At 41.9% G+C, this 25256-nt stretch overlaps 2 protein-coding genes across 2 annotated transcripts in view; one reads left to right on the top strand and one right to left on the bottom strand.

Annotated features, from left to right (window-relative positions):
* The first annotated feature begins 2990 nt into the window (after nt 1-2990).
* CYP51A1 (cytochrome P450 family 51 subfamily A member 1) lies at nt 2991-15956 on the top strand. The gene is made up of 10 exons (XM_082499608.1): nt 2991-3152; nt 3985-4083; nt 5089-5265; nt 9024-9150; nt 10893-11067; nt 11247-11366; nt 11808-12003; nt 12618-12713; nt 13954-14122; nt 14875-15956. Exons 1-10 carry the CDS (start codon nt 3000-3002, stop codon nt 15051-15053), a joined length of 1491 nt encoding a protein of 496 aa, XP_082355734.1. The 5' UTR covers nt 2991-2999; the 3' UTR covers nt 15054-15956.
* A 398-nt stretch (nt 15957-16354) lies between these two features.
* The window catches only part of AKAP9 (A-kinase anchoring protein 9), a 121197-nt gene continuing 112295 nt past the window's right edge, over nt 16355-25256 (bottom strand). The window contains exons 42-50 of the mRNA XM_082498872.1: nt 24901-25106; nt 23929-24037; nt 22868-23053; nt 22088-22288; nt 21462-21694; nt 20291-20376; nt 18999-19074; nt 17613-17752; nt 16355-16937 (exon numbers count right to left, since the gene is read on the bottom strand). Coding sequence (XP_082354998.1) covers nt 16894-16937; nt 17613-17752; nt 18999-19074; nt 20291-20376; nt 21462-21694; nt 22088-22288; nt 22868-23053; nt 23929-24037; nt 24901-25106 — 1281 coding nt within the window. The 3' untranslated portion in view covers nt 16355-16893. The remainder of the gene's footprint in view (nt 16938-17612; nt 17753-18998; nt 19075-20290; nt 20377-21461; nt 21695-22087; nt 22289-22867; nt 23054-23928; nt 24038-24900; nt 25107-25256) is intronic.

The following is a 25256-nucleotide window of genomic DNA, read 5'->3' as shown; positions in this document are numbered from 1 at the left end:
AGAACTTCTAAAGCTCCAGCTACAGAGGTACTATTCTACTGCGTGGTTTTTATTGCCTTTCTATCATCATGTCCAAAATCTTCCCTGCAAATTGCTGTGCTCAGCATCCATATCTTTACTGGAAAATATTAAATCGGCTTCCACTAGAATCAAAGGTCAGAAGCTTTTATTGTTGGAAGTAAATTATGGAATGTTATTTTGCTTGTGGGAAAGTTACCTTTTAAACTTTTTGCAGAAGATAAGTTCTAGCTAAATAAATGAATTGTTTTATTTCTTTATCAGTTAACTAAAAATCCAAAGGATCTATCTAAACTAGTTTGCCTCAAGGAACTGGACATATCTCACAATGCATTAAAGGAAATTCCAGACAGCATAGGGGAACTGGAGTATTTGGTCCATTTAATTGCAAATAATAATGGTACCGGCCAGCTCCCCCCAATATTACATCACTAAGAAATCTACAGCAGCTTGACCCGAGTGGTATCTGGCATTCGATCCATTAGTAAAATGTAAGCATTGAAGTATGCCCCGAGGAGTATAATCACAAGATAAGAGGGTGATGAAGCAACAACTGAGAAAAAGACAGCTTTCCAGTTTTTAATGTACACTGTTGTAATCTGCCATGGCTTCTAACCAAGCATCCACTCTTAAATTTAATACTTTTAATACAGCTTTTGTAAAGGTCCCATTTATGAATTTTTTTTAAGTGGCGTGATTTGTGCAAGTGTGATCATCAGGCAAATAAAGGCCTGATGTGCACAAAGCATGGATCACTACAGCATGAGCTGGGCAGGGTCCTGCACTTTTCAAGACTGACCTTTTTCTGCTGCAATGAGCATGTGTCTGCATGCTCAGTTGTCTGAGTAACACTGCTGGTGTAATACAGCCTGTTGTCCAGGGTAGTTATATGGTGTGGATTACCATGGGTGGGTTATCCAGGGTGGGTTGTGCTGAATGGATTCTCTGGTGTGGATTATCCAAGATGGGTTAACTCGCATGGGTTATCATGGGTGGGTCATCCTGCATGGGTTCTTCCAGGTGGGTTATCCAGTGTAAATTATCCAGGGTGGGTTGTCTTGTGCAGGTCAGTTAGCCAGTGTGAGTCATCCAGGTGGATTACCTGATGTGGGTTTTCCCAGCCAGGCCCTACACATGATCCTCCCACGGGTGTCCCCACACACATTTCTCTGTATGTGTGTTTTACACTCACAACACCCCATGCGACTTTCTCACCATGCAAATTAATACCCATGCATGTTTCTTGTGTTTATCCCCATGTGAGCGCATACCTACTCATGCTTCTCCACAGGCCAGTTGATCCCATACATCACTTGTCCACGTGACTTACCTCCCCGTGAATTCATACCTACTCATGGTTCTCCCATGTGAGTTCATAGCCACACGGGTCCACATCCATTCACACCCATGCAAGTTCAACCCATGCATGGCCTTTCCTTGTGAGTTCATACCCATGCATGTTTCTCCCCATGGAAGTTCATACCTATGTGTGTCATCTTCACATGGGTATGGACTCGCAAGGGGTGACCATGCATGGGATAAACACATAGAATCACAGAATAGTTTTGGTTGGAAAAGACCTTTAAGATCATCGAGTCCAACCATTAACCTAACACTGCCAAAACCACCACTAAACCATGTCCCTAAGCATACATTTACACATCTTTTAAATACCTCCACGGATGGCAACTCAACCACTTCCCTGGGCAGCCTGACAGCCTGCTTGACAACCCTTTCAGGGAAGAAATTTTTCCTAATATCCCATCTACACCTCCTCTGGAGCAACTTGCTGTTACATCTTGTCCTATTGCTTGTTACTTGGGAGAACGACCTCCACCTCACTACAACCTCCTTTCAGGTAGTTGTAGAGAGCAATAAGGTCTCCCCTCAGCCTCCTTTCTTTCCTCCAGGCTAAACAACCCCAGTTCCCTCAGCTGCTCCTCAAAAGACTTGTGCTCCAGGCCCCTCACCAGCTTCATTGCCCTTCTCTGGACACGCTCCAGCACCTCAATGTCTTTCTTGTAGTGAGGGGCCCAAAGCTGCACACAGTACTCGAGGTGAGGCCTCACCAGTGCCCAGTACAGGGGGACAATCACTTCCCTAGCCCTGGCTACACTGTTTCTGACACAGGCCAGGATGCTACTGGCCTTCTTGGCCACCTGGGCACACTGCTGGCTCATATTCAGCCTCCTGTCGACCAACACCCCCAGGTGCTTTTCCTCAGGGCAGCTTTCCAGCCACTCTTCCCCCAGCCTGCATCACTGCAGGTATGGGTGTGAACCCAGGTGGGGTTAACACTTGTGATCCCCACACGAGCTTATACCCACGTGTATCACACCCCTACCCGCGAGAGTTCAACGCACACACGTGATCCTCCTCATCGCGCTGCTACCCGGGGGCCGTGGCACCAGGAACCTGTGCAGCCCCAGGGGGCTGTGTGGCAGAGGCCACCGAGCCGGTCAGCGCCGGAGGCTGAGGGAGGCCGAGGGAGGCCGGCAGCAGTGCTCGGCCCGGTCAGGGGCAGACCGAGAAGCCTCGAGATCAGGAGCTCCGGGGCGGCTTCGGGCGCGGCCGCTCCGGCAGGCAGCCCCTCGGGAGCGGGAGGAGGCCGCCGGGACCCCGCTCCCCCCTCAGAGGCCGCGCTGGGCGGCTGGGGCTCCGGGGCGACACCGCCACGGGCCTCGCCCTCAGCACAGCCCCCGCCCCCGCCCAAGCGCGCGAAGCCCCAGCCGGCCGCCAACCACCGCCCCCCGCCCCCCCGCCCGCCCAATGGCGCCCCTCGCAGCCCGGCAGACGCCGTCACCCCGCAGAGCGCGGCCGCCGGTTGGCTCAGGTGCCGGGATTCGTCACATGAGCAGAGATCAGCCCAGCGCGGAGGGGCGTGGCGGCGGCGGTCGGCCCCACCCCTTTCCCCCCTCACCGGCGCGGCGCGCAGGGGGCGGTGGCGCGCGGCTGGCCGCAGCCTGGCGGGTGCTGAGGCGATGCTGAGCCTGATGGAGGTTGGCGGGTCCCTGCTGGAGCGGGTGGCCGTCGGCAACCCCCTCTCTCTGGTGCTGGCCGCCTCCGCCTTCGCGCTGAGCCTCGGCTACCTGTTTCAGCTGGGCTACCGGCGTCACGTCGGGTCCGACCAGAGGGTAGGCGCTTGGGGAGGCGCGGTGCCTCAGGCCGCCGGCGACGGGGCCGGGGGAAGGCGAGGGGCCGGGGCAGGGCAGCCAGAGGCCTCCGCTACCCTCCCACGGAGGGGTGGTCACCGCGGGGCGAACGCAGGGGAGAGGGAGAGGGTCGGGGGGAGCCGGGCCGTCTCCCGTCAGGCTGCGGACGGACGGGGGAGCGGCGGTGCGCACACCTCCGGACAGCCCTTCGTGGGCAGCGCAGAGAAATGAGGGGTAAAATCCAAGCGTGCGGGGGAGCGGGCTGTGGCCAGCGAGGAGCGTTCCCCGCAGCCTCCCCAGGGACGGTTTCCGACGGGAAGGCGGCAGCAGCGGCTGGTGCCTTCGCCCAGCTGGGGGGTACCGCATGAAGCTGAGGTGCTTGGGTTTGGTAGAGGCCAAGGCCCTGCCCGCTCCTGTCTCGCAGCCAGCTTAAAAGAAGGCTCCCACCTATGTCTGAAACTCGTTGCTGAACTGAGGTCGATGCCTTTGGGGAACTGTTTAGCAAATCGTCAACGCTGTTTTGCGTCTGACTGCTGTCTTTCCAACTGCGGTATTTTTTTGCTTTGCTTTCAGAGGCAGGTTGGCAAGAATCTTAATCGTATTCATTTTATTTTAACCTCTGCTGCTTTTAAATATGGCTCGCTGTTACTCTTAGTAAAAAAAAATTACCAGTTGTCCAAGGTTGGCATTTTCATAAAAGAGTTTAAACAAAACATGTATAAAGCCTCCTCTGTGTTTAGTTTTTATGTAAATTCATATGATTTTATTATTCTCTGGAGAAAATTCAATATTTGCTTTTCTCTTTCTTTCTCAGAAATACCCACCTTACATTTCATCAAGCATCCCTTTCCTTGGACACGCAATCGCGTTTGGAAAAAGTCCCATTGAGTTTTTGGAAAATGCTTATGACAAGGTATGTTTTCCCACATGACTGGCTGAGGATATGCTAAAATATTTTTGCGTATCTATTAAGTTCTCTCTCTGGAACCTGTTTAAAATCAGTTCGTTCTCGTTTACTGCCTTGAATATGGAATGTAACATGCAGAGTAGGCTCTGGTTTCCTCAGGTCTCTTTATGTACATCGTTGTTAGATAAATAGTGTTTTCTGGGATCTTTCATGTGCTTCAGATTTAAAAAATATGTCTGTGTATTTGGCTAATGCTCATCGCTGAATCACAAGTTAATTAAAAAGTCGTTTTCATTATGTTATTTCTTGCCTTACTTGTGGATTTATAATTTAACTTTTTACCAACTTGTGACCAGGTTGGAATGTAGCTGACCACCTGTGTAGGCAATTTGATGACTTTTAAGGCCCTCTCCAATGTCAGAAAGGGCTGGTGTATAAAACCTTAGTAGGTTTCATAGTATAACAGCCCAAAAGAAATGGACTAAGGCAGTAGGGCCTTAATTCCAATGAAAGAAGATTTAATGATCTGTTTCACATTGTCTAAAACTTAAGCTTAAATCTTACCTTGGTTAACTTAGAGAAAGCCAAATTGAGCATGTGAAGATCAGCCGGAGATGACCTTTAAACTTTAAAATTGTATTTGCTCTTAATTACCTATGCATAACTCCAAATCCAGAATTTTTTGAGACAGTGTTTGTAGATTACTGGAGGCTATATGTGCTGTAATCTCTCTGCTAGTTTTTGTAGCATAATTGATCTTTTATTTACATTTTAAACTAAATGGTTTTAAAATGTGCAAGATCATGTGTGTTCATTACAATGTTAGATGTCACTAGTAAGTATATTGAGAACAGAATTTAAATGTGGTTTAAAATATTTATATCTTTATTAAAATCTCCAGACACTTCTTAGGAGAGTAAGTGATTTAGGAAAGCATGTACATAGAGAGATACAGATTTAATTATTTGTGTTCTTACTTAAAATAAACTGGTTTGTTTTTTTCTCTCTTAGTATGGACCTGTGTTCAGTTTCACTATGGTTGGCAAGACATTCACATACTTACTGGGTAGTGATGCTGCTGCTCTACTCTTCAATAGTAAAAATGAAGATTTGAATGCAGAGGATGTATACTCTCGGTTAACTACACCAGTTTTTGGCAAGGGAGTTGCTTATGATGTCCCTAATATGGTATGTATTTTAAATTTAAGATCAGTAGAGAAGTAGAGATTTAAATTCTGAATAGGCAGCCCAGAGCTCTTGGCTCTGTATGATGGGGTTGTGTGTTCATACACAATTCTGGCATGTTGAGGTAAATTGTCTCAGTTGGATAATCAAGACTGAACAGGTTTAAGTTGCTTTACTTACCACCTGGCCATTTGTCAGTCTGGATGCTATTTTTTGTTCTTGAAACTATCTAATCCAACCATAGAGGAAAAACTAATAAGCGAGTCTCTTTTTTCCTTCCCTTATAGCATGCCACTGACTGCAGTTTTTCCCCTCACAAGAAACTTTAGAACCATAGAATGGTTTAGGTTGGAAAGGACCTTGAAGATCATCAAGTTCCAACCCCCCTGTCATAGGCAGGGACACCTCCCACTAGTCCAAGTTGCCCAAGACCACATCCAGCCTGGCCTTCCTCTTGCTCAGATATGAGCATCACCATCGACGTTACAGCGCTCGCCTTCATGGTACTGGCAAGAATAACAACCTACTCTTTATCACGCTTCCTTTTACTTTGCAGAGGAAAGCAGAAACAATAGTTTGTTAGCAAGTACAACACAATTAGTTCTTCCTTCTGAGAGAGCTTTAAGAGAGATAATTTTTCATTTGTGCCATGCCAAATCTAGATACAGGAGTATTAAATTGACAGTTTGCACCACAACGTTTGTCTTGCACAGGCAAAAATCAGTCTGTGTATGTTTGCAGAATACAGTCTGCCTGGGTCTGGAAGCACAGTGGGTGTGTCATGTGGCATTGTTTCTGAGCTAAGTGTCGGTTCCTTTCTTGTTTGTGCGTATTGTCTGGCATGACAGGCTCTTAAACTGCAGAAGCCAGGTTTTCGGTGGACAGACTTGCTCCGCTGGGACTCTGTATTCAGTGTATGTTGACATCGACAGTCTCGTGTACAACAGAGTAGTCTAGTGGCACAAACAGCATTGTGATAGACTTTATTTTTGGATTTTCAGCTTTGGCTTAATTTTGTTTGTATAGATGCCAGTCATTTGACCAGTAATAGTTTCTGTGGCTGTCAAGACTTTTCCTCCTTAGCATGCCTCTTCATCCTCCCCTGCCAAAGGTACTTGCAGTGATTGTTGCTCTCTTAATTATGTGACTTAGGGGCAGTAGTCACTAGTCTCTTTTCCTCCACACCAGCATTTTGCTGTGACCCACAAATTATGTGTGGTGTTCTTACCCCATTCTTTTGGAAATTTCATATACAACTGACTACCAACAACTTGGCACTTTGGAAATAAGTTAAGCAGAACTTAGTTGTCTCCTGCTTTTTCAGGAAGAGTTAAATTGTAGATAGACAGTGTCACAAAGTTTGGGGGGAGGATTGTTTGGGTGGTGGTTTTTTTTTGCACTTGACGGATTTGCATAGCTCCTCCATCCCTTTATGAATGAAACCAGCAGGACTGCAGCCTGGATAACAAGTAGGAGATCATTTCTTGAGTCCTAGGAGACCCCTTCCACAAGTGGGGTGATTCCAACAGACTTGTTTCTACCAGTTCCGACAGTCAGAGGTCTTCCTCAAAAAGTCAGGGATGGAGTCGGGGATGTGTTTTGGAGCTGCTAGGGTGGAGAGAGTACATGATTCTCTGCAATACATCTTTCATGTTCTTCTCTGGTGTATACTAATTTCAGAAAAGTGTCTTTGAATCAGACAAAGACTGCAAAGTTGGTCAGGTTTTCACTGTATTGTGCTTGTTCCTTGGATTCTGACTGCAGTGGGATGTCTGCTTGGAGCTGAAAGGTGCTGGTTTGTCTCTTAATTCTGTGAAAGATATCCATTGTTGTTACAGCTGTCTTGAATTCTGCTTTCACACTCTACAGTTCATGGATGGATTTGAATGGCTGTCTTAATTCAAGAGCTACTTCTTCTATGGGATCTAATCTTGTCCTTCAGGAGTTTTACAGAACTTTCTATAAACTCCTTGGAAATGGGCATTTCTTACCCATTAAGGCCTACCTTGCTGGTCTGCCATATACAGCTTTTTTTCTGAAATAACGTCTTTTGCTAGAATTACCCTAGTTTGAGTGCTGCTTTAGTCAAGAGGTTAATCTTTTCGTATCACTCAGCCTTTGGGTGTCTGTGGATGTCTACTTCGTTCATACCTTTTATACTAGAAGGACTTCTTCCTTTTTATCTGCAGATTTGGGTTCCTCAGAAAATCATCTGGCCTCCTTTTTTTCTGCAGATAGGAGATGCAGGCATTTTGTTATTGGCATGCACTGATTACCTCTAGCTGTGTGTTTTCCCCTTATGACGCTAGTGAGGTAGTATGTCTGGTTGAGGCGAGAATGTATTCTGCTAGAGGTGAGCTGTTCTTTTTGCATAGTGCTATCACCACAACTTCATTTCAGACATCTACTGGGAAGGCATTTAGAGAGCTGTTCAAACTTTCATTGGCATTTTACTGTTGATGGATCATCCAGAACTTCTTTTGAGGCTCCCTTCTCCCTGCTAAAGCTGCTGAGTCTCTATCTCTTCGTCTGACAGCGGTTTTCATTCGTGTGTTTAGAAGACCCAGCCCTTACAGTTGACTACTTGTTAGAATGTAAAACTGACGCGTCTTTAAAAGGAAGAAGTTACTTATTTACCAGTAATTCTGGTAATGGTTTGTTAATATGCACAGTCTATATATCAACTCATATTCACTCTGTCTCTGCCCCTCAAGCCTTTTGCAGGTAGTTTTGCATTGAGAGGAGCTGAAATGGCAGAGGGTGTTTTCATTCCTGTGTGCCTTTCCTGTCTCAATCAAGCTGGAGATGGGTGAGCATGTTGCAAGGGAAAATGTGCTTCTCTCTCTTCTCTCTGGCATGTGTACCTTCTGGTAGACTGCTGGAGTCCCCACTGCATTCTGAAAACAGAAGTTTCTAGGAAGTAACCTTTCTTGTTACGCCTTTTGTTTTGTGAATAACTTTATAGTACACTATATATACTTTTTGTGTATTGCTCATGGTATAGTGCAGATCTGTAGAGCTGTAGAGCAGACGCCCTAATTCATGATTAGGGCTTAAAAGTTCATTGAATGCTTTTCTGAGTAGATGACCTGTCAATCTGTTGAATGGTTCTCATCTAATAATGGGCTTTTTACCAGTAGTTTTGTTAGCTATGAGTCTATACAAAGAAAAAGAGAAAGAGGTGAGAAGGACGTGAAGCTCACCATTTTCCTAGGAAGCAGTTTGCTTCCTGGGCAGTGATCAGAGGGCCTTGTAAAAGAAAGGTGCATCTCTAGACTAGAGATAAGGTATTACTACATGAGAGAAGACGCATTTTAGGGGAGAGAAAGCAAGGAGGCCACATAACAAGGAACATAGACTGAATCCAGACTTTGCAAGGACAGATCTCATTACGTTTGTGATTATGTATTTAAAGTGTGTTCCATATTTCAGTCTTTAGTGCTTCTTGTATCTTCAGGGATGAAGTTTAACAAAGATAATAAAATTCTTTTCAGTTTTGGTACTGTAAAAGAGAGAATTGTAGCTCCCTTGAGCTAATACTTTATTTTGGATGTTACTGAACTTTTGCTTGAAAAACAAAGAAGGCGAAAATGGAGTATTATCTATTATTTAAATTTGGCTATATCTGTTGTACTCTACAATCCTAACCATAATTTCTTTTTGCTTCTATATGTTCTTATAGTACAAATGATAATAAGTTGTTAATTACATCAATATGACAATCCTTGCACTGATGGCTTTTGGTGTCTTGGTTCCTCTAGGTATTTTTGGAACAGAAGAAGATGCTCAAAACTGGGCTAAATATTGCCCAGTTCAAACAGCATGTATCTGTGATTGAAGAAGAAACAAAAGAGTATTTCAAAGCATGGGGAGAGAGTGGAGAAAAAAGTAAGCAAAATCAGATGCATTTTTTCTCAGATTTTCTGGGAAGTAATTAAGGCCAATGCACTATGGTTTTGTAAATTATTTACTGCAGTATTAAAGAAATTAAAAATGACATAGATAAAACTGTACAGAACATCAGAAGACACGTGCAGAATAGATTTTGTTTAATCAAATTTAAGGCTATCGGAGAATAAATCTGCTTAGAAGATCATTGACAAGAGTAAAGGGCTGTCTTACTTTTGCTTTCTTAGGTGGCTAATAGAGAGTGTACCTGTTGCCTGGCTGAATCATGCTCATTTTGTATGATATGAGTCAGCTCAGTGTAACCACCTCTTAGTCCCTAGGAAAAGATACTGCTCTGACTTCCCAGAGTCTGTCAGAGATCTTAGCTCAGGGATCTTCTACACCGAAGAACTGCATCCATGAGGCTGGTAGGGTTAAGTTAATGATCTAAGTGGAATTCTTTTGTTTCTTATCTGTATTTCACAACTAGCCTGTTAGACATAGTGTTATTATTGTTGCAAGCCCACATTGGCATAACAGTGTTAGAAATATTAGTTATTTAAACATATGTATTTATAATATATATTATATAAATACGTAATACTCGTATATGTCGTGGTTTAACCCCAGCCAGCAACTAGTACCACACAGCTGCTCACTTACTTTGCCCTCGGTGGGATGGAGGAGAGAATTAAAGTGAGAAAACCTGTGGGTTGAGAGAAAGACAGTTTAAAAAGTAAAGCAAAAGCTGCATGTGCAAGCAAAGAAGAACGAGGAATTCATTCACTACTTCCCATCGATAGGCAGGTGTTGAGCCATCTCCAGGAAAGCAGGTCTCCATCACGCCTAACAGTTAATTGGGCAGACAAAGCGCCATCACTCCGAACATGCCCCCCCTTCCTTCTTCTTCCCCCAGCTTTATATGCTGAGCATTATGTCATATGGTATAGGATATCCCTTTGCTCAGTTGGGGTCAGCTGTCCCAGCTGTGTCCCCTCCCAAATTCTTGTGCCATCTCCCAGCCCACTCGCTGTTGGGATGGTGCAAGGAACAGAAAAGGCCTTGAGTGCTACTGACAACCAAAACCACCAGTGTGCTATCAACAATTTCTCATCCCAAACCCAAAACATAGCCCTACACCAGCTGCTAGTAAGAAAGTCAACTCAGTCCCAGCTAAAACCATGACAATATAATAATTATATATTTTAACACAATTTATAATTATTATTTATAAGCATATAACTTATAAATATATATTTATACAATATATAATATAGCTAAAAATGAAATTATCTATTATCATATTAAATGTATAAATATTATTATTTAAAAATAGCTCAGTGAGCAGCAAACCTAATTGGTTTCCCATGGATTTGGATTTTGAGGTTAAGTTTTGTTATGACTTCTTTGATATTTATTAAGGATTGAGCTTGTGCTGCATGGCTTACTTTGGAAGGGTTACTAGCTCTCCTAGAAAAAATTCTAGAAGGAAATACCTTAGAAAAAAGTTGTTGAAATTGGTGATCTAATTAAAAAGTTGTTTGAAGAGAGACCTGATAGACACACAGAAATTTAAAATTAGATGCTTCGTTGTCTTAGTAAAACAGTCTAAAACTCTATTTAAAATTATTCATCTGTGTCCAGTTACTTATTTTTCTCTCCTACAAAATAAAAATAGAGACTAACCTGTAAAACATAACATGAAATGCATCTTCAGTAACATTTTTCAAATCTTTCCTCAGACCTGTTTGAAGCCCTTTCAGAACTTATAATTTTGACAGCTAGTCATTGCTTGCATGGGAAGGAAATAAGAAGCTTGCTGAATGAGAAGGTGGCTCAGCTGTATGCCGATTTGGATGGGGGTTTTACTCATGCCGCCTGGCTTCTGCCAGGTTGGCTACCTCTGCCTAGCTTCAGGTACCAGAAATAACAGATGAAGCAACTTAAGTATTTTATGTAAATGTGTTTGTTGTTTGGGGTTTTCTTTCCCCCCTATTTCTTGTTTGTAAGCTATTCTAGACATTCCAATAAATCCTCATAAGCATTTTATGTGTTACTTTGTTTAAAGTTGCTAATAGAAGTGTTTTGACTTGCAGACGTCGAGATCGAGCTCACAAAGAAATAAAGAATATTTTCTACAAGGTTATCCAGAAACGTCGAAAGTCTGAGGAAAAGGAGGATGACATGCTCCAAACTCTACTTGATGCTTCATACAAGTAAGCCAAGGGTTTGGAGACTTGTTGTTTATAGATGCTTTACTTTAGCTCTTCAGTTAAAACTATCTACCAAAAAATAAGAAATATTCCCCTGGGTTCTGAATTGTTTTGTTGCAAGCAATTGGTCCTAGCTGTATTCTTAAAAACAGCTTAAAAAATTTATTTGTAAACGGTTAGTCAGATTTCTGAGTTTTTCGTCAGCAGTTATGAGGTTGCTTCTTTTCTCTTTGCTGGCTGTTAGGTAATGATTTTCTTTAAGGCTCCTAGAGAGTGTCTCTCCCTCTGTTCTCCCTTCTCCCTACCCCTAGGTCTTTTGCTGCCCCATTTAGGGTAGGCAACAAAAGAGAAGGAGGAGAAAAAGTACATTAGGAGAAATTGTAAATGCTACTGTAACTGGAAACTTGATCAAATGAAGCTGTAACATAACACCCTTCAACCTAGGGATGGCCGTCCGCTGACAGATGATGAAATAGCAGGCATGCTGATAGGGCTGCTGCTGGCAGGGCAGCACACGTCCTCCACCACCAGTGCCTGGCTCGGCTTCTTCATAGCCAGGGACAAATCAATACAGGAACAGTGCTACGCAGAACAAAAAGCAGTTTGTGGGGATGACTTGCCGCCATTAACTTATGACCAGGTTTGTATGTTACACTATTCCTTCTGTGTATATTTATACTTTTAGATGCATATTTAAAAAAACCCAACCCACTAACAAACTAATGTGAAATATAGTCATACGCTTTGTGTTAAGATCATAATCTAGCATGGTCACTCTGTGATTACACTGTTTGCCAATAATCTCCTCCATCTCCTCCTCTACAAGTAAATTTTCAGCTTGTTACTGTTTTTTTTTAATCAGTTCTGATAAAGGAAATTACAGTTCCTACAATGTCTGTTTAAGAAATGATAGTTTCTTAATGTATGCATGAAATGAATGTAGAGGAGGAAGATCCTCATATTCCCACTGAGGAAAGGGATGACCAAGCAGCATGACCTTGTTCTTTAATTAGGCATCAGAAAACACTCATGTGACTGATCTGTAAGAAACTAGTTGTATTTGATTGCACTGGTCAGAGATTTTTTCCTTCTTAATTCAGTCAAATGGAAAAAAAAATATCAGGGTAGCTACTGTAAATATGAGCTGCTTACTCGTTTTTTTTTTTTTAAATTTGTTTTTAAATGATATACCACTTTGTTTGTGTTGAATAAACTTGGCTATATTTTGATATATCATTTTCTCTGTATTTTCAGCTCAAGGATCTCAGTTTGCTGGACCGCTGTCTAAAAGAAACTTTAAGGCTTAGACCCCCTATAATGACCATGATGAGAATGGCCAGAACTCCCCAAGTGAGTACACTTGTTGGAGCTGACTTCACTTCAACAGAACAGGGCTGGAAGAGGCCAGGTGAGGGGGGTGTCCTGGTGGGCAGAAGGAAGAACACGAGCGAGCAGTGTTTGCTGGCAGGGATGACAGCTGATGGCAGCCTGGGTTATATCAGTGGGAGTGCAGCCGATGTTGACTGAGGAAAGCAATTAACACCTTGAACTTGGTATTTGTTACCTTCATCTGGAGTTATTTGTGTCCAGTTTTTGACCCTTCTGGCCCCAGCAATCAAGATGTTGATGAAATGAAGCAAGCGGAGGGCTACCAAGATGGTTGGGGGTTGTAGCACTTTTCCTGTGAGGAGAGGATTGAGGGAACAGGGGTTGTTCAGCCTGGAGAAGGGCAGGCTCTGATGGGACATGTGGTGGTTGAAATGCACGGACTCCAATATGCAGGATCGAAATCGAAATCCAAATCAGCTTTATTAAGCAAGCGTGCTCTTTATATACTTTTCTACCAAGGCCAGTAATTTTCTACTTTACTTGTTTACACCATCGCGTATTCTAGAAGATCATGTTCCCACCGAAAAGGGAATCTCTCTTCTATGTGAGCAGCACCTCCTTATCTAGGGAGTAGCTTCACACAACTTCATGGTCTGCCAAAGCAGTGCTGCAGCTGCTTATTCCTCCCTATTAGTTCTACCACACTTAACCCTTTTTTTGCCTCAGTCCCCACAGGGACATAGTAACAGCCACTTGCCATCTTATTCAGCAAAACCAACCCTTTCTTTTAGCTATCACTCCCACTTGAGCTTAGTTTGGTGCTACCGTTTAATGATATTTTTTGTTTTTTAATAGCTATCTTGGAAAAATTTGGCTTGCACTTAATATAGGCTAGGTAAAGCTGAAAGAAAACTTGCTGTTTGTACAAATAAGATAGAAAGTCAGATAAGTCAATTTTTTTAAACAAATGTCTCTCCCTTGACAAATGCTTTCAGTAAATTTTAAGTTCATTCATTTTTTTTTTTTTAAAAAACTCTTTCTGTAGAATTGCCAGCCTTGTTAAAGTGGCTGAAAGGCTCCTGCAACTACTTGAACATTGTGTCCTGTGCAAGTAAAACAATAAACTATTGGGCTGCATTAATTTTAAATGAGCTTAGCCAAAATCTCTTGTGAAATTCACAGCTCATGATGTAGCACTTCAGGTAACACTTTAAAAAGAAAAATTTTGTGACGTGTGCGGGTCTTGTCTCTTCTCTTGTAGACTGTTGCTGGATATAATATTCCCCCCGGCCATCAGGTCTGTGTGTCTCCCACTGTTAACCACAGACTCAGGGACTCCTGGAAAGATGCTCTAGAATTCAAGCCTGACCGGTATCTCCAAGATAACCCAGCAGCTGGAGAGAAATTTGCCTATGTTCCATTTGGTGCTGGTGAGTTAGATAACACAGCCCCTTCCTGAGCAATTGTGTACTGAAGTGGCTCATAGTGGTTGCCTTGAACAGCACCTCCCCACACCACGGGGTCCAAGGATGTATTTTTTTCTTTCTATTGCTTCCTGAAAGTTTTCTTAGTGTGAAAGTGCTGTTAAAAGAATGAAGTTGATAGTTTTGCATTAGTAGGAGCTGTACATCATGCGGAGTAGCAATCAAAACAAATCTTTCAGTTAGCACATGTGATGTTTGACTCAAGTCTCTTCAAGGCAAAGTAAAAACCTGGGAATACAAAGTCAGATTAAAGCACTGCAAAAATCTGCATAGAGTCATAGCTGCCAAAACAGTTTGAAAATATCACCACCACAATATGGTTACAATTGGTATCTCTTCTCAGTGTTGTAAACACTTTGGTGATTCACAAATTAACGCTTTCTGGTGAAGACAGAACAACGCAATCTCCTTCAAATTACTTGGTCTGTTTTATGCAGTGACAGCCTATAAAAACAAGACTTTGGTGGCATTAGTAACAGTGTAGATGCAGCATCGGAACTTCACCTCATTTAGAAAACAAAGAAGCAATTGTCCCTGCCCCTGGCAGGGGGGTTGGAACTCGATGATCTTTAAGGCCCCTTCCAACCTAAACCATTCTATGATTCTAATTACTGTCCACATAAAATTTTTAAAGTTAGCTTGTCAAAGGTGAACTAGTAACTAAGTATTCTAACTGCTTTTTATGGCTTTCCTTCTAGGCCGTCATCGCTGCATTGGAGAAAACTTTGCTTATGTTCAGATTAAGACTATTTGGTCTACTTTGCTTCGTTTGTATGAATTTGATCTCATCAATGACTATTTTCCAACTATAAATTATACAACAATGATACACACACCTAATAACCCCATTATCAGATACAAGAGGAGGTCACTGTAAATTTTGGAGCTAAAACCTTACTTATTTAAGTTGTGTAAACTAACAGACTTTTGAATAAAATTGTGACAAAATGAGTGGCAAGTGGAAACCATTGCATCCGCTGTTAGGAAAGCAAGGATAATCTACCAAATGCAAAGTCTTCGCATCTGTTTTGTTTGTTTGCCTGCACTATTTAATGCTGCTGTGCATAATTCCTTGTTCTACAAATTTCTCATTGGATTTTTACAGAAAAAGTGTCTCTTCTGTTGGTGTAACATGTTTAAGGTGCATGCTGGCTCTTTAAGATGAAGAAATAAGTCCTTTCTACAAACAGAACTCTTTGCTTTTGAAAAATAATTGATTACTTTTCCCCAGGTAACAGGTAAGACTCTGTACCTGACCTCTGTATCCAACTACAGTAAATCCCTCAGGGAACAGGCACTGAGGGGGAACCTACATGGTGGTGCCCTACTTCTGATATCTGTGATTCTGTTCCAAGAGAATTAGGTATGGTCTTAGCCGATTCTTGGAATTTATTTTTAAAAAGTTACTGTACAGCTGAGCAGTTACTCTGAAATATTAATGGAGAAGTCTTTTCTGAGAATAAACGATTTAAATGTCTAACTTGAAGCGTTTCACAACTGCGTAGGTTCAGAAAGGAACAAGTAATTTTCTAAAAATTTCTGAAAGTAGTGATTTCAAAGCTTGGTGTAAGTGTGAAAGTAACAATATGATGATACAAACAATGTTAATTTTGTAAATAACATGTTCGTGTATAAACCGGTCACAAACTAAGTGGAATAGCTGAATGTTGTCCCTTTTTGTACTGACTCCTGCAAGATTGTTAACTGGTGTTTGGTTCAAGAGTGGTGATGATAAAGGGTAATGAGTTCCAGCTCACAGGAACTTTGAATTAAATTTATAAACAAACCTCTTGTGGATGTTTTCTGTGCTCATCCCTGGCAATTCCGAAAAGCTTTTTACAGTAAATTTGTAATAAACTAACTTACTTTCTTGTAAGTATGAAAATATAATGCAAAGAGCTCTCCCCTGCTTTATCAGTGCTCACTAGAGCAAGGGCTTTGCCCCATCTTTCCTGTTCTAAATTCAGGTGTGTTTGTACCAGTCACAGCAACTGAGGGAGTGCAGTATCTTCCCTTCCAGCCCCGTAAGATGTGACCAGGGTCTTCAGAAACCAAGCCTCTCCTCTCATCTCCTCAGTAGCAGCAGTTTGGAATCTGTAAAACGTAAAGCTGCAGTGGCCACCACCGGTAGGAGGAACGCAGTGTGAATAAGGGAGTGGTTCTTGAACACAGTTAAAAGCATGAAGTCATCTTTATTTCAGTACTTTGACAAAATACCCATAAAATTCAAAACTTCTACCATTACAAAAATAGGTCTCTACAAGTGATATTCTGTCTGCACTGCCAGTAGCAAATATTATGAGAGTCATGTAACTTCAGTAGCCTTGCCAGAAAAAGTGCAAGTAAACTTTGCTGAATGTAGCTCAATTTCATGAATACACAAGTTTCATCTTCACACCCTTTTGATAAATACACACTTCATAAGTTAATCATTTAAATTAGCATTCCACAAATATACATGTAATTTAAGGGGGGAGGGGTTTGAGGAAGAGGATTTGGGTGTGTGTTTTTTTTTTTTTTTTCCCATGAACACAAAATGTCTATATACATAAACCCCAGTGTGGGTGGGTGTGCCAGGATGGAACTGTATACTGTCCAGCTGTGTTCATATTGGTCCCACAATATACACATTATACAAAAGCACAGAAAGAGCACAGATTTACAGAAGGCAATCCATTAACATCACTGCCCGTGATGGAGATGGTGGAAGGGTATTATTATCTCCTCATACCAGCGTGCAACTGAGTGTATGAAGTCGAACCTGTAAGAGGGAGAAAGATTTTCATCAAGATTACTTGGAATAATTAGATGATGACTCACCAACATGTTATTTAGATAAAGAAGCATGAAAGATTTTACTGGGGAAATCTTTTAAGAAAAAAACTTCCTCAAATGATGGGTTTTATGCTGAAGTAAGACTTTAACACAGTAACTGCAAAAATCCTTTGATAAATTACATCCCATTGATTTGATAATTTTCTTGATGTATTCCTTTTACAGTACAAAAATTATCATCATCTATGGGACAAAAAGGCTGTAACTTCTGTAATCAAAGTGGTAGGAGAAGAATTTCCCCATATGCTCCCACTCCTCAATCTTTTGGGTACATTTTTCTCTGTCTAGCTTAAAATCTTCATAAGATGCCAACTGAACCCTTGCTGCATACTTATTAGAGATCAGGCAAAGTTAAAGTGTTACCAATAAACTCAAAATCTGTAATTAAAGCACACTTGTCTGTCTCCCTTCAAAGAATTTTACAATTTTCTTTTTAACGAGCTTTTGGCTACAGCTCAGAATAGCCTCTTGTTTAAGGCTGAAAAATGTCTAAAATCAAAGATGCTTCTAATGTATCTCAGAGAACCAGAACAGACTTCCTAACTTGGCACTGTGCCCTGTGCTACGTGGGAGTCACTGGGCGGACGGCCCGAGCCCTCACCCGACTGCACGCTGCCCAGTCGCCGTTGCAGCGCCTCCAGCCGATTGATGTAATCTGTCAGAGCTCTTTCAGGATCGTAGTTCTGCAGTTGAGAACAGGCGAAAGACACTGGGTTTAAATCAGCGTGCATGCTGTGGAACCTAGGGGCAGAACAACACAGGTGGTTTTAAAAAAGCAAAAATTCAAATAAAAGTATCAGCAGACATAGCAAAATACCATAAAGTGGGGACGACCTTACTGACTGCACGTCCCTTACCTTACCCCTGTGGTCCCCAGCACATCACACCCACATAACCTCCCTGCCATTTATTGCCCAAGCCATCGTTCTCCCAGAGAAACCACTTTTCCCTGTTGCCTTTCCTTCTGTTGCACCTGATTTGTTGCTGCATTTCTCTGGGACAAAGACTGACCAGCAAATTCCTACTGAGACTGCAGCAGAAGCCGTCCTAGATTCGTTTGCTTTTGTATTAAGAAGCTCGTGTGAACAAGGATACTGCCGTCTTTACAGGACTCTGTCTCTCTTCATTACTTTCTCTAAGTGAAAGTCAAAAGTGGCTAAAATAATTAAACATTTTTTCCATGTAAACTGCTACGGTTGCCACAAACTAAGATTACAAATGTTGAGGTGGTTTATATAAAAATTAAGATCTAAACCGGCAACAATCTGATATTCAGTAAAACTCAGAGCCCACAACTCCATATGAAGTAATCAAAGGCTGATGGCACTCCTAAAAACCGTGTCTTTGGTGAAAAATACCTGTTTTCACTGGCATCTGATTCACTGATACCTCTGGTATTGCAGCTCAGCAGAGCGAACTAGAAGGGTTTAATCAAGAACAAGCCGTGGAGCTACCGAGCAGCTTCCACCCGCGCTCTGGCCATGAGGCTGCGGTAATTCTTCCCAGCCCACAGTGACCAGATGACCCTCCGCAGCCACAGTGAGCGGCTCTGCTTCTCCACGGCTCTGCTTTTCCCTTCCTTCAGCTGAGGGCACCTGAGGCAGCTCCTCCCTGCGCCGCAGCCTGCTGCCAACCAGGAAGGCGGCCAGGCAGCGGTGGTGTGCTTGGTGACGATGCCTACGCTTTACGGAGGTTGGTAAATGTAGCTCCATCCCGTCACCTACCACCAGTTCCAAGAACACGCCCTAAATCAGACAGCAGAAGTCTGCAGGCTTTGGCCTTCATCAGGTGATGAGTAGATGCACGCTGAAGGCCTGAGATGTAATTTGTTATGTATCCTTACAAAAAAAGTGAAAAATTCTACAGCATCAAAGATTACAAACCTTCACAGTGAGCTCTGACCCGTTCATTTAGTTACACAGTCTTCTGACAGAGAATAATCTAAAATACAACATGTTCAAAGTTTACAGGAGACCCCATGTCTGACCTGGATCTATAGGAATGCCTTTGTTCTCCATAAAGATCCACGCCACCAGAGAATGAATCGGGCCGTAATTCATTACCTAGAAATAAAAAAAGCAGTATTTTGAAGGAAAAAAAAAAAAAAAAAAGAATAACACCTTTCGCATTTTAATGAGAATCTCAAATGCGAGTTTTCTGTTTGTGTATCACAAAAATGGTGTTTAAGGAGGTTAATGGTGTTTCAGACTGCATCAGAGAACACCAGAGGTGAAATCCCGGCCTCAGCGGTGTTAATCGGAGAACTCTCGGAGCCTGAGCAGGACAGGGCTTTAGTGCAGACCTAGAGAACCAGGAATTAATAGAGAACCTTCTGATTCTCCTTTGGCTCCTAGCAAAAAGCAAACAGAAAACCAGATCTCCCAAACTTTAAGCTATAACAAAAGAATGACAGACTTTCGTTCTGAGGAAAAGGCCAGGGAGGGCTGGGCAACGGGCTCTGTCACCACGGCAGGGACACCGTAGCTGCTACGATTCCTCTGTCCACTCTGTCCATCCCTGTCCTCAGCATCCCCTCTCAGAGCTGGGGGTGCGGATGAGTTATGAGAAACGCAGTGACACAGCTAAAATTGTTTTTACAAGCACACTCCATAGGGAAAGTTGCCATATTTTTGTAAATCTCACCCGTGACAAAGCAAAACAAGATTGAAGAGAAAGCAAATAGATTGGTGTCTGTGCTGAGCGCGGAAACTCTCAGAATCCTGAGAAATAGGTTAATGGTGTTTCAGACTGCATCAGAGAACACCAGAGGTGAAATCTCGGCCTCAGCGGTGTTAATCGGAGAACTCTCAGAGCCTGAGCAGGACAGGGCTTTAGTGCAGACCTAGAGAGCCAGGAATTAATAGAGAACCTTCTGATTCTCCTTTGGCTCCTAGCAAAAAGCAAACAGAAAACCAGATCTCCCAAACTTTAAGCTATAACAAAAGAATGACAGACAAAGCAAAACAAGATTGAAGAGAAAGCAAATAGATTGGTGTCTGTGCTGAGCGCGGAAACTCTCAGAATCCTGAGAAATAGGTTAATCCAAGTGATCATAGCAAAAGGAAGGGGGAAGAGCACCTCATTCATTCCACATGAGGAGAATACAAATTAAAAAACATCTCAAATAAGCAGTGGTGAGACTTGTGAATACTGATTTTTTCAGTCAATACACCCCATTCATTCCACATGAAGCAAATACAAATTAAAAACCATCTCCAACAAAGCAGCGGTGTGATATGTGAATACAATTTTTTCAGTCATGACTGGACTACGATTTACCTGTGTTCTGGCTAAGGACATCCCTATTGATACTTAGTACACCAGAACCCGTAACTCTGTGCCATCGACGAACCAGAAACTTCATTCTGCATTTCAAATAAAAATAAATAAATAAATACTTCAGGATAAATGAAATAGTTTGCTAAAAATAATCTGCCTGTTGTATTCGAGAAGGCATGAGAATTTCTTGAACACCAAGCAAAATTAATGGATGGGCGTCTAAAACCTGAAGATCGAGTGAAAACATCCTTATACACATCCCTAAGGAAAACACCTTTTGTCCAAATCTGCCTTCAGCTTCACCTCTGCAATTGCAGTGATTCCAGAGGTGATCATAGAATCGTAGAATGGTTTAGGTTGGAAAGGACCTTGAAGATCATCAAGTTCCAACCCCCCTGCCATAGGCGATGCGTAAGTCCAACTGGACAGCAAATGCCTGAAGCACCTAAACAAGAGGGCATCAGCTTTTAAAAATCATACTAAAGAGGCTTTTTGTCCTGTCGCATCCCCAAAACTGTAACCGCAGAGCGCTATGAGTAAAAGCCCCACTTACAACAGGCATATGAATAGTTCCTTGAATTTATGCTACCCAGGAGGCACAGATGAGTAGCGAGCAGAAGCGCCTGGGGAATCAGACCTTTGTAAAGAAGGTTTGCTAGCAACATGGCCGTACTACGCAGTAACAACCTTCCCTTGTTCTTCCTCCTCTATTCCTATTCATCCTCAGTCTGAGACCTAAGGTCTCGTGAATTCAAAGGACTACGCAGATGGATAAAATTAGTTCATAAATCTGTATTATGCTTACACGTCAGAATTTAACCTTTAAAGAAAATTAAATTGCAGAAAATACCTTTGTAACTAAGGGCATAGACTAGCATTGCTAATAGCTTTTTTTCTAATATAATGACTTTCTCCAATACACTCCATCGTTGATTGATTATCAAATACAGAGCCACTTTCAACTACAATCAGACAGCTTATCGCTATTACAGATTTTACCTATGCTCTGCTCAACTTGTCACCCTACACAGTATCTACTATATTCATAACTACCGAAAGTGTATAATTTAAACAGGACAGAACATGACAACTTCTAGATTCCACTAGAGAGCTAGAAAAGTATATATTACACTGCAGTCATCTGTGTGAAATCTAACTTCCTCTGGTTTACCTTGAAATTGCGATGGACACTCTGACTGCAGAGCGAAATCTCGTAAAGCCCTTTGAATGCTGGGTGATGATTTCAAGGTCCGTGTAGGAAGGCTGTCCACCCATTCGTGCAATGAGGGCCAGCGTGGCTTCTTCACACTCCTGGAATCCGCCTAGTAGCAGCAGCAAATATTTTTTCTGATATATGAGAGCTTTCCGAAAGCTCTCTGCTCGTAGGTATTTGCCATAAATTCTCTACAAGATAAAAAAAAAAAGGCCCCATAAGCTCCAAGAATTATTACAGTTTTAAGACTTTTGACATCATTACTCCTACAGCATTTCTGTGATTTTTCATTTCTTGCTATCATGGAGAAGACTGCACTACTGCACACACTTGTTAAACGTTGCTTCATAATTTGAGGATGACCTGAGAGCAAGAAATAGATCACACACAGAAGGATAACGTAGGTGCTTACATATCATTCTTGGGGAGAAAAACCAAGAGTCAGGTATCTGAGGATGAGCATTTTTAAACCAAATTAATATATATTTACTTAGAATAAGCAGAGCGAACACAATGAAAAAGAGCCCCAAATCAAAATGAAAAAAGCAGCTGTAGCTAGTGTGGAGGCAACAAAGTCTTCCTACCCTTAAAACAGCATTTTCAGAATCTGATCCCAGTTCTCTGAAGAAAGCTTCACTCCTGAGCTCTGCTCTCAGCTTGGAGAGTTCTGCATCAGCTTGCTTCAAAGATTTCTGCAGTGACAGCTTTTCTCTGTTCCAAATTTCCTTCTCAGAGGCAACAAGAGTATCGATATTAACTCCAACATCCGATGAATGTCTAGAAGACTGAAGACAAAAGAAACTGAATTTGAACCACACAGTTTGGAAAAGCTTGAGCTGTGTCATTCTAGTCATTGGTTTGGTGGAGAGCTCAAAATTATTGAGAAAAAAAAACTACCCACTGATTGGATTTGAGGCTACCCTTGCATCCTAAAACCTTGGTAGTGAGTTAAGGAGCTTGATCAATATCCTAGAAAAATATAGCTTCTCAAAAAAAAATAAATCCCCCTTGTTGGATCATACCAGTTTCATGATCTTGAAGCTATCTGGATCTATTTGCTACTCATCACGGTGACGAGATATAGATCAAAAAGAGAAGCACATGGAATTTAAAAGAGTAGTTAACAAAAGAATGCTGGGTAAAATCGCAAAGTTTCCAATAAACAAAGTGAGTCAAGATATCTTGACCACATGACAAGAGTAACTCACACCCATTTAGTCTGCAGGAGGGAAGCCAAGAAAGACAGACAGCTCGATCGCTCCCACTTAGGTGACCAGCCCAAAGAGGGTTAGGGTTATTTCACAGCACGATGCTTTTATGCCTATATATACACATCATTATTATCAGCGCCACTGAAGACATACGTAATCTCCAGAAGGTTGTCTGTGCTGGTATCTTCTCAGTTCTTCCTCCAGTTTCATAACAGCGTTCCTCAAATTATTCTTTTCTTCACTCAATCTGCTGACAAAGCCCGTCAGCTCAGCGTTTTGTCTCAGCAGCCTCTCAGTCAACGAGCTAGATGGAGTCCCCGCTGGCAGCACCAGCTTCAGCTAGAAGGAAGAAAGCAAGCCAAACACAGCTTGTACTAGATCCAAGTTGCCAAATTGAAAATACTTGGCTTACAGGGAAAAACTTCTGTAGATAATGACAATAACTTTGCAATAACTTATACAAAGAAAACATGCGTGTACATGTAAACTATAAATTAATGTGACTTTCTCGTCTATGCTTATCCTGTATAACACAGCAGCATATTTTCACGCAAGGTGAGTTGTACCAGCTGTAACAATTTGCAAAGCTTTTCTACTATGTTTAGATTTATCTACCTTAGAGGAAAAGAAAAGCCCCAAAGCTTCCTCAAGTCACGTTGAAAACACTTGCTTAAAATGCAGGCGCGGACCTAGCCAAGCTCAGTTATAACCAAGTATTGCTGAAGTCTTTGTAAGAGATTACCTCATTTAATTTTTTTTACACAGGTGCACACTACTCAATCTTCAACTGCCTTTCCTTTGGTAAATACAGAGCAGTTCAAGTAAATGTGTTGTATCAACACGAAATAGTAAATATTAAATGTTGATTTTAGTATCGGGAAGTAGTGAGCAAAGTTTCCTCAATTACAGAAATACTGCTGAAAGGAAAATATCTTTTCTTAAAGAAAAAGCCAGGAGGTTAAAAAATTTAAACTGGAAAAGTTTTAATTCCAAAGGTGAAAATTCACTTTTAAGGTAATTCAAATTGAAAATAAAATAAAAGGAAAAGGGTTTTTTACGCTTCACTAACTCCAAGTCAGCACACTCACTGGAGCAGTGTACTCCTCTATAAAGTACGGAGCTGGATAAGTACAGACCTCACAACTCCTTGCTGGTTTCTGCTCGCAGCTCATCATGCAAACTCTCCCACCACAGTTACAATATTGCACTCTCACCTCTTCCAGATAGGACAATCCAGGCAGTTTTTGCAGCTCTGAAATAACTTCTTCGATGGTATTTTGTATTGCCGTGAAGTCTTGATCATCTGCTGTTTCAAACTGTAATCTGAAACACAAGCGACAGTTTCAACAGCAGGTACAGTCTGACACCACCAGCCAGACTGACAGCACTCTCCATCGGTCCATACGCACTGGGACTTCAGCAAATCTCTTCAGCATAGTTACTGGAGACGTGGCAACATTTTCAAGACTACTCAGTGACTCTACATTAAATTGGCTCGGTTTTCAAAAGAATTTGCATGGAACAGTTTCCACTGATTTTGAGAAAAGGATGTTCTACACGAAGCACATTTAAAAATGTGGTTCTGCTTCCCACAAACTTGTTCAATCTGTGAGAGGGAAATCTTAGGGTATTTTCAAGAGATAATGCATTCCGCTTTGCCCAAATGTTTCAGAAGAAATGTTTAATATTAAATCATCATCACAGCAAAATAAAAACAGATTCAAATCTCCCACGGATCTGGTACCATGCTATTTTTTTTTTCTTAAGGAGGTAGTAACCCAAGAAAATAAGAATCAAGATCAATTTCACTTGACCATAAAATATTAATTTGTAGGGAATAATCCCTATATTTGTCCCCTTACACTAGTAATTAATTCATTACTGAATTGTTTTAAAATGATCTACCTACACCATACCCCAATAAATCTTAACACTTTTCAGAGAAAAAAAAGACAGTTTTGCTGTAACTTACAAAGGACCATATTAAACACGTAAGATTTAAAGCAGCAGTTGATACTCTGCGATCCTGTCTTACATCAGCATATCTCAAGTAATGGCATATACTATAACTAGAACAGCTCCAAAATCAGTTAGGCCCGTGGTCTGCTAACTATGCTTAAACCCCAATACATTATTAGCTTGCTGATTGCTATTAACAAAATCAAGTATCTGAAGACTGGCCTAACCTGCTAGCAGCTTTCCGAGCCAACTGCTTCAGCTTTGGAGATGTGTTTTGCAGCTTCTGTCTGATGTTTTCCAGAATTTCAGTAGCAGCGGAGAGATCCCCTCCTCCCGTCAGCGTGGGGTAGGTTGATTCATTTGTCTCGGCTCCCTCCATTTTTTGCTGGAGAACCCAATTTCTTGTTCTCTCATTGGGTGTGTCCCAGGTAGTCTGTATAAAAATATGTGTTTTATATATATATAATGCACGCTTTAGAACGAAAACCTTTGATTCTGAAACACACTCAGAAATGGAAGAACATAAACAATTCTGACACAGAAAGGAGTACAGTGTGACGACACTACTGTTGTAGAGTACCAC

This window comes from Vanellus vanellus (genome assembly GCF_965231255.1).
Source record: "Vanellus vanellus genome assembly, chromosome: 2".
Lineage (NCBI taxonomy): Eukaryota > Metazoa > Chordata > Aves > Charadriiformes > Charadriidae > Vanellus > Vanellus vanellus.
Note: the sequence above shows the minus strand (reverse complement) of the source record. Positions and strands in the feature narration are given on the sequence as shown.